The 10,888-nt window shown below is 53.5% G+C and overlaps 1 protein-coding gene across 2 annotated transcripts; it reads right to left on the bottom strand.

Moving 5' to 3' along the window:
- Nucleotides 1–1,521: 1,521 nt before the first annotated feature.
- Nucleotides 1,522–6,172, bottom strand: SRM (spermidine synthase). Of its 2 annotated transcripts, XM_037818785.1 has the most exons (8): nt 5,923–6,172; nt 5,266–5,386; nt 5,062–5,154; nt 4,474–4,627; nt 4,255–4,338; nt 4,020–4,165; nt 3,809–3,931; nt 1,522–3,699 (listed from the first exon to the last, which is right to left on the bottom strand). In XM_037818785.1, the coding sequence occupies exons 1-8, from the start codon at nt 6,102–6,104 to the stop codon at nt 3,679–3,681; spliced, it is 924 nt and encodes a 307-aa protein (XP_037674713.1). In that variant the 5' UTR covers nt 6,105–6,172; the 3' UTR covers nt 1,522–3,678. The 2 variants fall into 2 exon arrangements, with proteins under 2 accessions (XP_037674713.1, XP_037674720.1); XM_037818792.1 differs by lacking the exon at nt 5,062–5,154.
- Nucleotides 6,173–10,888: the final 4,716 nt, after the last annotated feature.

Below are 10,888 nucleotides of genomic sequence, written 5' to 3'. Positions count from 1 at the left end.
CCACTCTGAAAGACTGAACTCCAATCCAGTCTTCGGTGGCAGAACCACAAGCTCGTGGACAAGCGGAGCCACCCAGCCAAGCCGCCCCCAAATTCCTGGGCCACAGAAAATAAATGCTCCTTGTTGTTTCGATCTGCTAAATTTGGGGTTAGTTTTTGACACATCATTAGGTAACTGGTAAAAATGGACTAGAACAAATGTCAAAATGCTGAAGGGAAATTATTTCCGATGTAGAATTCTATACCAACCCAAGCTATCAATCAAGCAAGCAAGTGGAATAAAGGTGTTTTCAAACATGTAAGATTTTTTAAAAAGTACCTCCTATGTTCCCTTTCTCAGAAAGCTGTCACTGAGAAATTAATAATTAACACATGATTATGATTACTGAGTTATCATATAGATGTTTTTCCTTCTCTATAGTTGAATAGGTGGAAGTTAATACCTGAAATTATGAAACTCAGCAAGTCTCACCCTTGTTTACAGTTACTATTATAATGGTCATAATAGCTTTGTGTATACTTACTATTGTAATGGCTATTCTAGTGTAGTCTTAGCCCTGTGTATAGTTTCTGTTGTAATGGTTATTCTAGCCTAGTCCCAGCCCTGTTTATACTTGATGTTGTAATGTTAACAACTCCATCTCCCCTTGCTTGAATCCATAAAAACTTTAGACTCCTTAGACTTGGGGAGACAGAGTTGGGGGCCCATAGCCCATGTGATCTCCCGCTTCACAAGCAGCATAAACTCTTTCTCTCTTTGAAACCCCAGCGTCATGGATTGGCTGTTACGCACATTCACTGCTTCTGTCTGGTATCAAAACTACTGTAGGATGTGTTCACCTAAACCAGGGAGGAAAACAAGAAATAGGAAGACATGGGATCCAGGAGCAAAGAGTTACAGAAGGAACTCCTCAGCATGACGGTGAAGGGGTCCGAGGATGGGAGCTGTGCCCAAGGCCTGGAGGGCAACCGATCTGTCTGGGGTGGTCAGGAAGATGAAAATGATAGAACATCTGTTGAATGCAAAGATCTTTAGTTAACTAGTAAAAAAACAAACAAACCGGGGGCTGAATTGATGATAAATTTATTGAAAACCAAGAAAACAACAACAGCAACAACAACAACAAAAAACTACAGGGAAAACAAGAAGTTGTGCAGGAGATAAAAAGTTACCATCGTCTACCCCATGTCTTCACCATGGACAGCATCTATGTAGTTGTAATAATGTTAACACTGAATATTGAGCTAAGCAAGATTGTAATTCAATTGTTGAGAGTGTGCTGGGAGCAGAAAAGGAAAGAGCTAATTCTTCATCTTTCCCTACTGGAAAATCAACAGATTATGACTAAAACTGGCAAATCGTGAAGCAGTAATACAAGCATGTTATTTAGAGACATGAAGGAAAATGCCAAAATAAACAGCTACTGGAGGTAAAAGTGGCTGCCTCTGGGAGGGAGAAAAGTGGGGGTAGAGGGCTGCTACGTTTTATTTTTTCCTTACAAACTACACAGGATTGTTTGAATTCTTAAGCCCAGGGGCATGACTAGCTTTGATAAATAGCTAATTTTTTTTTTTTTTTAAACCCTGGATAAGATTAGTTGTCATTCTACGAATAGAGCCTCTTCATGGCCTGCTCCAAGATTTCTGGAACTTTGGGGAACGCAGGCCAATGTGTCCTTCAAAGTCCCTGCCTCTGTTTCATTAGATCAATCTGTACCTTTGCATCAAGTCCACCCAGATGCGGCATTCAAGCTCCACAGAGGCGGGTGTAGAGCTCACAGAGACTTTACTAGAAGCTGGAGCAGTGGAGGCTTTGCACTGCCTACGTCAGCCTTGACACCAGGCACTGTTTCTGAGACAGCAACTGGCTATTCCTGTAACTTGGGGCCAGGCTCCAGCGTGCACCTGGGCCCCCTCCCCTTCTTCCCCTGCCCAATGCGGAGCTGTACTGCTCAGTGAGCAGGGTGTTACCCATGCTTCTTACTCAAAGTAGGGGTCATTGCTCCCATTTTCTAGAAGGGGAAATAGAAAAATGGAGTGGCTCAAGGTCCCACAGGCTAATGGGACCCAGGCCTGTCTGACTCCAGAGACCTTGGGGAAGCGCCCCCAGACTAAGGGGTCACAGGGTTGAGGCCTGGAACCACCTCCTCCCTGTCCCACCTTCTCTCCCAGCTACTCCCTGTGCTCTGAGGGTCTGAGAACAGAAGTCCAAACAGACGCCCCTATAGGAGGCCTTCAGCTGCCTGGGCGGGGGGTTGGGGTGTGTCCTCCATCACAGGCTTACTAGCTGCATGGTTGTGGGCACAAGAGGGCAACTTCCTGTGCCTTGAACAAAGGTGAAGTAGCACCTTCCTCCTGGGTGGCTGTGAATTTGAGTCGAGCTATGTGGTATACCCTGGGGCCTGGTCCACAAAAATGCGTCCTCCCCTCCAGAGAGCTATTGCTCTCCCTTGGACGGCTAGCTCTGCAAGGCCACTGACCCTGGGTCCTACTTCCTGTCAAACCTCCCCCGAGTGAGGTTAACTGACTAAGGTCAGCCGTCTGAGTACCTGGAATCCAGAAAACTTGTGGAGGTGCAGAGCCCAGGGAGGGTGGGGAGCAGCCTGAGGCTACTCAGGGCTGGACCCTTACTCCCCTCCCCGGATTATACCAGACATCCCAGAGTCACTTCCTGCTCAGGGCAGGAGGTGGGGACCGCCGCACCATGCCGGGATGGAGGCCACTCGAGGTTAGGCCACTCTGCCCGGATTTAGGAGGCGGACCCCCCAACTCAGCTGTGGAGGGTGCGCACCTCCACCAGGCCCAGGGGGCTGGGTTTCGCGAAGGCTTTCTCAGAGCGGGAGGGCGACGCGCCCGGGGCACCAGGGGCGGAGCTTCAGCACCTTGGAGAGGGGACTTGGTTGGGAGAAGGGGACAGTCACATGCCGGTTGTACCTGGTGCTGCACCCACGTTTTTATAATCCTCTCCACACTTAGGGGGAGCTTTCAGGCATGTGCCTGAGGCCACTTGAGGGGGTGCAGGCAGGATTTGAACCCAGGTGTGCACCTTGGAGTATGGTAAGCTTCTGATTTGCTTAAATACGCCTAGTGTCGTGACTCCCACCGAGTCCCACCTTGGCCCCTCTCGAGTCACCTTCAGGAGCTGCCCCAGGGTGGAGCTTGACTTCATCCCGTGAGGACCCCAGAGTCCCTCAGAGCCCCACCCTGGCCTTCTCAGTCCCACAGCTCTGGCCCCAAGGAGTGTCACAGCCACACTTGCTTGGGGCTTGGTGAAAGGAAAATGGCAAAGTCAGCTTCTCAGGACAGAACTGGGTCCCCTTTGCCTACTGCTGTGTCCCTCTGTGCCGCGGAGGCAGAGGGGCTGGCCCAGGGTTACGCAGGGAGCGTCCTGCCTGGACCCAGTCAAGGTCAGGGGACACACGGTTTAGAACTTTGTTATAAATACACATGTTTGGTGAGTGAGGGGGTGACAGAAGCAGAGACGGTGCTGTCCACAGCTGGGAGAGACTTGGAGGCTGGAGGCCACACAGACAGTCCGCCCAGCAGGGCACCCGGCAGCATTCTGGGGCCTGTTAACACTTGGTTGGTGGGCAAGAGCCGGCAGAGGGTCCCGTCCAGGCAGGTGGGCCCAGCACCCTGGAGGCTCTTGGTCGGAGTTCTGTGGCGGTGGCACCTGGGCTCAGCTCCCCTCGTTCAGGGCCTGGCGGTGGGCATAATGCTGAGTCAGGGGGCTTCTGCGCTGTGCAGGGAGGACAAGTCGCCCCTTTGGGGAGCTCTGGGCCCCCCCACCCCCCCCGTAGGCCATTCACCTTGCGGGCAAACTCAGGCAGCACGAAGGCCGCCCGGTGCACGTCCGAGTTGTAGTACTTCAGCTGCATCTGCTCCACCTGCTTCTGTGTCAGCTGCTGCACGGGCTCCCGGAAGTTGGTGCTCTAGGGAATGGGGGGTAGGAGGGGATCAGGAGGGGGTGCTCTGTGCCCACTGTCCCACCCCTTACCCTCAGGGCAGCCACCAGCTCACCGGGTTTTTGCTGCACAACATGAAGCCGATCTGGCCGCTGGGGTAGGTGGGGATGGTGCAGTAGGCATAGTCCACCACGGGGAAGAGGGACTTGCAAAACAGCCTCATCTCCTTGATAAGGTCTAGGTGCAGCCACTGGCACTCACCTGGGGGGTGGGAGGTGAGCAGGCAGTGCTGGGTGGGGCCGCCCTATCCCACCCACGCCCCACCCAATTGCCTGGGGCCTGGGGCTCACCCTGGCAACAGAGAATCCCATTCTCCTTGAGGGCTGTTTTCATGAGCTGGTAATAGGATTCCTTGAAGAGGCTCTCCGCTGGGCCTGTCCGGGAAAGAGACAGCGATGGCCAATGAACACCCCCTGGCCGGGTCTGGGTCTCTGGGGTGTGGTGGGGGGCAGGGGCTGGCCTTTGACTGGCAGCTGCCAGAGGATGCTGGGACCCCATCCCTTGCTCACCCATGGGGTCTGAGGAGTCGGTGATGATAACATCGAAGGCATCCTGGTTCTGTTTCATGAACTCAAAACCATCACCCACATGTAGGGTCAACTTTGAGCTGGAGTAGCCAACTGCCATGCCTGGCAGGAACTTCTTGGAGACCTGGATGACATCCTGGGGTGGGGAAAGGGTGGGAACAGGCTGAGCACTGGAGGTCTGCCTCTGCTGGGCCTGGACCGAGTGGGTGCCCTGACAGGGCCCTGACACCTAGGTCACCTGGACAAACCATTCATTTTTGGAACCTCATAAAATGGGGAGAGAGCATGGCTACCTCCCGCCCACCACTTGGGCCTCATCTACCACCATCCCTGGATTCCCGCACCCCTAAACCCCTCATCGAAGTGGCTTTCTGTATTTCCTACTTTAGGGCTTGCGGAGGGTATGTAGCCAATTCAGGGCTGTCAGGATCCCCCAAGCATTGTCAGCAAGATCCCAGGTGCGGCTGTCGCATGGGGATGGGTGTGGGGGGCACTGGCTGTGCTGGAGGAGGCTCTGTGGCCAGAGCACATCCGGACTGCACCCAGCTGGAGCCCGCGGTGTGCGCTCACCTCGTCAATCTCACACTGGACCACCGACTCCACTGAGGGGTGCTTCACCACCTCCCGCAGGACGCCCCCGTCCCCGCCCCCGATGATCAACACCTGGGATGAGAGCAGAACAGTGAGGGGCACCGGCTGGGCTGAGCCTTGGCCGGGGGGGCTTCCTCAGCGAGCAGGCCGGGCCTCCCAGGCCACAGGAGGCGCAGAGCGTACCTTGCGGGGGTCCGGGTGGCTGCAGAGGGGCAGGTTGGCTATCATCTCCTGGTAGGAGAACTCGTCCCGCTCGGTGCACTGGATGACGCCGTCCAGCACCAGCACGTTGCCGTAAGCCTTACTGTGGACACCGGGAGGGGCGCGGCAGTCAGGCACCTGGCTCCCTCACCCCACCGTGGGGTCCCAGGGGTGAGTCCTGGGAGTGACACGTGGCGCGGATGGGCAGGCAGGCCGGTGGGTGGGGGCTGGGTTTGGGATCGGGTCCCCCCCGGCTCTGACGTGTCCCGGGACTGACACGTGTGCTCGGCGCTCCGGGTCGGGCGCAAGTCCAGGGCCTCTCCCCGCCGAAGGGAACACTCGAGACGCCGGCCCCGGCCCGGGAGATGGGATGCGGGGTGGGGAGCGGGCCAGGCGAGGGGACGGGCCTAGTTCACGGGAACTTCTGACAGCTTTGCAGAAGGGGGGCAGGGGACAGGGACGGCGCAGAGGGGCGTCCGGGGGCCAACGGGAGGCCAGGCGGGGGAATGGCTGAAGTCCGGGAAGAGGGGGTCCCGGCTGGGATCCCGGCTTGGAGGGGGTAGGGTGGAGGTGGGCAGCGGGTGGTCCGGGCTGAGGGCCGTCGGAGGGGCTCGGGGGACGCGGGGCCGGCGGCGGTACCTGCGGAAGACAAGGATGTCCTGGTAGCGCGAGCGCTGATGGTGTAGCAGCCGCTCCACCTGCAGCGACAGGGCCTGGCCGGGCCACAGGCTGCACGTCTCGCGGAACCAGCCCTCGCAGATGGCAGCGGGGCCGGAGGCGGCGGGGCCGGAGGCGGCGGGGCCGTCGGGGCCGGGCTCCATGGCGGGCGGGCGGCGCGCGGCGCGGGCCCGGGACCGCAGGCCGAGCGGAGCCGCAGCACAACGGGACCAGCTCCGCCCGCTGCCCGCGCCGCAACCTAACCCGGGCGGCGGGGCGGGGCCTGCCGGAAGGAGGCGGGACCCAAGCTGCCCAATGGCGGCCCTGGATCCAGCCCGCGGCGAATCGCCGGCGCACCCCCCGCCTGCGCTGCGAGCGCGCTCATTGGCCGTCGGCTCCGCAGCGCGGCCCCTAGTGGCTGGGGCGGGCCGTCCATTGGCGGCAGCAGGGTAGTGCGGCCCGCTCGGAGGGGCCACGTGGGGCTGGGACCCGGGGGCCGGGCGGCCGGGCTGGAGCCGCTGGCGGGTTCCGGGGCGGGCCTGGCCGGCCGGGGCGGTGCATCCCCTCCGGGTTCCGAGTCCCAGGCGCTGCCCCTTTCCGGGCCGGCTCCGGGGCTCCGGGAAGCACCGAGGGCCGCGACCCCGCGGTGGCTGGGCCGGGTTGGGGCTGCTGAGAGGGAGCGAGGCGGTGCCGGGCTCGGGAGAGGAAACTTGAGCTGGCGCCTCACGTCCTGCGCAAAGTTTTCCAGCGCGGGCACACGCGGACCGCGGGCCTCAGCGTTTAGGCCGGAGAATTGGGAGCGGGCGGCTACATTGTAGGGCGAAGGGTTACATTGTAGCACTGCAGTGATAGAGTAGAAGGTATCTCCCGCCGCGTTCCCAAATTTGGTTCCTTCTTGGACTTGGAGCGGCTTGTGCGGCTTGTCCGGCGCCCATTTAGGGTTTTTATCTACTTGGTAAGGATTATCACAATCTCGCGACTTAACTAGCTCGATTTAGCCGTTTTTGCTTGGATTCGCTGAGCGATCCGCGTATGTCTACTGAAGAAGGTTTTTTTCTAATTGGTTTCTAATTTTACCAGCAGTGTTCCGGAAGAGGCCAGCACGTTCATATTCAACACCAAAAAAGACTGGCTCACAGTTTTTTGAGAAACGGGGCCTTGCTCCTTCAAGGGTGGGCGGGAATGTGCTGTTTTTATGAAACCGTCAAGGAACTTCTCTGAATCACATTAAGAATGCTAATTGTGGAACATTAAATGCTAATTGCTCTTATGCATTTCGAATGCCAAGAAAGGGAGATGAAACTGGTATAAGCTACTCGGTGACACTATGTCAGAGGTGTTTTTGTAGCTTTTTTTTTTTTTGACTGACGTTTTGCAGCCTCCACTTGGAAGTGGGGAACATGTTTTTGCGTTTTAACTGAGGTGAATAGCAGTAGTTGTTTATCAGTGAGTGCAAGCCTCAAGCCTTGCAGCAATAGAGTGCTTTGGTTGACTTTAAGCTCCTTTTAAAGGGAAGGCAGTTAAAGAATTGCTAGGAGACAGCCCCTCCGTTGCTGAAACAGGACCCCATATCATTCAGGAGAAAAGATAACATAGAGGATGAGCCAACAATGTCGACTGGGTCAAGCCCTATCCTTGGGTCAAAGTGTCTCCATCACACCCTGTACTTCTCCACCAAGGCATTTACTCCTGAGTTATAACTCCCTGTGTACTTGTCTGTGTACCCTGAACCCGACTAGGCTCCACGAGGTTGGGGGTGGCACCTGCAGACAGCAGGCACTAGACACCCACCAGTCTGAGCAAACGCGTGAGGCCAGGACGCGGGTCCAGACACCTCGTGGAGCCAGCTGTGTTGGCTTTGTTCCAGGCAATGCACAGCTGACTCCAGATGGGCCTAGCATTCCTGGGGCAATGCATGGGGGAAGGTGGAGGATCAAATCCATCCCCTCCTCCTACAAGTTAAACAAAGCTGTTCGGGCATCTGCATCCTCAAATGGGAAGGACCATAAATGGCATCCTTCATAAAAGGAGGCGAAACTGTGGTCTCTGCAAATGGTACCTCTAAGCTAGCATAGATAGCATCAGCTCAAACTGTTCTGGGTTTAAAGAAAACAAAGGCCTGAAATAAACTACAGACAGAAAAGCCCCCAGATATATAGCACCATGAGCCCAGAAAGGCCACCCAACTTCAAGCCACAAGGAGGAAAAATGGTGGTCTTGCCAGAAGTAGCCATTACTGTCCAGCTCGGTCAGTCACAACTGTTATTGAAAATAAGGATGGAGAAAACCGAGTTAGCAGCACTGCAAGGCTTCCCCAGATTCTGACCAATGTGCCTTTAAAATTCAGTTGTAAAGCATTCTTGCCTAGTGGGTTAACTGTCCTAACTTTCTAAAAAGTGTTGATAGTTTATAATGGGAGGACAGGGGAGAGGTAGGTGCACGGCTCCCATCCCAGTGGCTTGAATGGGGCTGCACCTGGTGTGTGTGTGTACCTGTCTCTGAAGAGAAGTGCTTGCAGTTAGCAGGGAGAATAATTCGCTCTTAAGCTCTGTGTTCTGCCAGGTAGACAGCTGTGGTTACGCGTGGGAACAAATTTGGCCATTACAGGGTGTTACTGGGTTGAAAATGCTATGGCAAGCTGCCTAAGGCATCAGGAACAGCAGCGTGAGTCCTTGGGCAAAGAACCCTTCCACTCATCAGTTCTCCCTCCCACCTCCACACGGGCCAACCCTGCCAGGTTATTCCTTCCAGAGCACATCTCCGTCACGTCACTCACATTTCAGAAACCCTGGAGCACTTCCTCACTGGCTTACACAAGCCCCTCCGTGAACTTGCCCCATACTCCTTGGTCCTCTTGAAGCTCCCATCAGATGGAACTATGGCTGTTCTGCAAACATCCCCAAGGCTTCTATTGTCATTCCAGGGCTTAATAGTCCTGGACTTGAAGGTTCCCTGGACCAGTGAAATTTCAAAAACACAACTGGGGAGAGACATAGGATTGACAATGTTCTGTTTTTCAAGAAAGAACATTTAGAAAGACCTCAACTCGTTGTATTTGGTCACCAACTTTTAAAATTTTAAAAACAAGGGGTTGGGGAGCATTGCCACAAAGAAAAAGGACAAGCAACAGGGAGTTATTTTAACTTTATGGGAAACTTAGCACACTGTCTTCATTGCTCTCCGATCAGCAAGTTCTGGAGACCGTTACCTTAGCTCACAACGGTGGTTCTCGAAGGTGAGCACACAGAAGAATCACTCTGGCCACTTGTTACAAACAGGTTCTTGGGCTCTCTGCCCCAGGTTCTGAATGGGAAGGCCTGGGGAGGAGCCTGGGGATTGACCTTTCCCACAAGCTCCCAGGTGGCGTCTATCCAAGGACCACACTTGAACCGAGCAGCAGTGGCTCACGAGGTTCTTTCCTTACTCTTCCAGGTCCACCCACATGCCCCTTCCAGGGCTGTCCTCAGTAGAAAGTAATTTCTCACTTTCAAATTTCCATGTAGCTGTTCATTTATTATAGCACTTTGCAAAGAATGCTCTTTGTCCCTTACTGTCTGTTCTTTTAAATTTCCATAATAGACTTTTTAGCTGGGCCAAAAAGGTCCAAAAAAAGACTGAAATAATGACATTTCTGTTGCTATGGTCATGTGCTGTGAAAGAAGTCTGGCTAATGGGAAGTGGAAATGGGCAGTATCCATTAAAGTGGCTCTTCTTTTCTCCTTCCAGCTGGCTGGAATGGGGATGTAACGGATGGAGCTAAGGCAGTCACCCTGCATCATGAAGTGGAAGCCACGTGTTCAAATTGAAAATGGCAGAGCCACAGATGGGAGTCTGGATTTCTGATGATCATGGCTGCTACACTAGCTCTAAACTATGTTTACAAGAGAGGAAAAAAACCACGGATGCTTTGGCTTTTCTGTCATCAGTCTACCCTAATGAACACTAACCCTTGTCCACTTGAGGATGTGCCTCCTTCTCTGAGGTTCTGACTAGGGGCTCTTTGACAGCAGAGTGATGTGTGATCTCACCTGGCAACACCCCCAGGACATCAACACAGTCAGCCCTTTTCCTAAAGTATTTATGAAAACAAAAATAATGGCATTATTCTGTGCTTTCTTGATTTATTAGCCCAGGATTAAAATCAAATGGAATTCAAAGAAATAATCAGATATTGGGTTAAATATTTATATAATAGAAGTTCAATCATGTACTGTTTAGAAAAGTATAAAACTGGAAACCTAAATAGGTTTAATAACGGGGCCAGCTAAAATAAATCTGAGAATGAGAAGAATCACAATATCAACTTTTAAGGTGAAAAACAAGAGGAATGTAAACCTAATTTTGTAAATTAAATATAATCTATATCTATATACATACATACAAAAAAGCTAGTAAGGAAATATATAAAAACATTAAAGATCATCTCTGAATGGCAGGGTCACAGATTTAATTTTCCTTTTTGTACTTTTCTATGTTCTTTCAGTTGATCTATTATTACTTTTATAATCAGGACCAAAAACAAGTTTAAAAAAAAGGGGGGATGGGGGGTGGGAGAAAGAGAACAGAACAGGGACCCCAGAGGCCAGTCTGCCCCAGGGCACCCTCCAGCTCCTCTTCCCAACAGTGTTTTTTTTTACCATTTGGCTTCACACACATTATTTTGAAGGTAGGTGGAGGCAGTAAAATGGCCCACAGAACTCTCTCTACCTGGAGAGTCCAGTGAGGCATGCAACGTGCCTTGCCGCTGCCGCCCTGTGAGCCCTTTGCTGAGTCACAGAGGTTCTCCCGCATTCCTCCTCTGGGTGGTTCTGGATTTCTCCAGAAATCACAGCAGTCTCCGAGGGCACACTTACCTTTGCCCACAGAGGAAAATGGTAATACGAACAGGGTGGGATCTGTCCTTCCATGCCAGAGCTGTGGTGGTAGCAAAAGAAAAGTCAGGAACCAG

The sequence above is a fragment of the Choloepus didactylus genome, chromosome 2 (assembly GCF_015220235.1).
Source record: "Choloepus didactylus isolate mChoDid1 chromosome 2, mChoDid1.pri, whole genome shotgun sequence".
In the NCBI taxonomy this organism is placed as follows: Eukaryota; Metazoa; Chordata; class Mammalia; order Pilosa; family Megalonychidae; genus Choloepus; species Choloepus didactylus.
The sequence above is the reverse complement of the archived record's forward strand: the minus strand, read 5'-3'. Positions and strand labels throughout refer to the sequence as shown.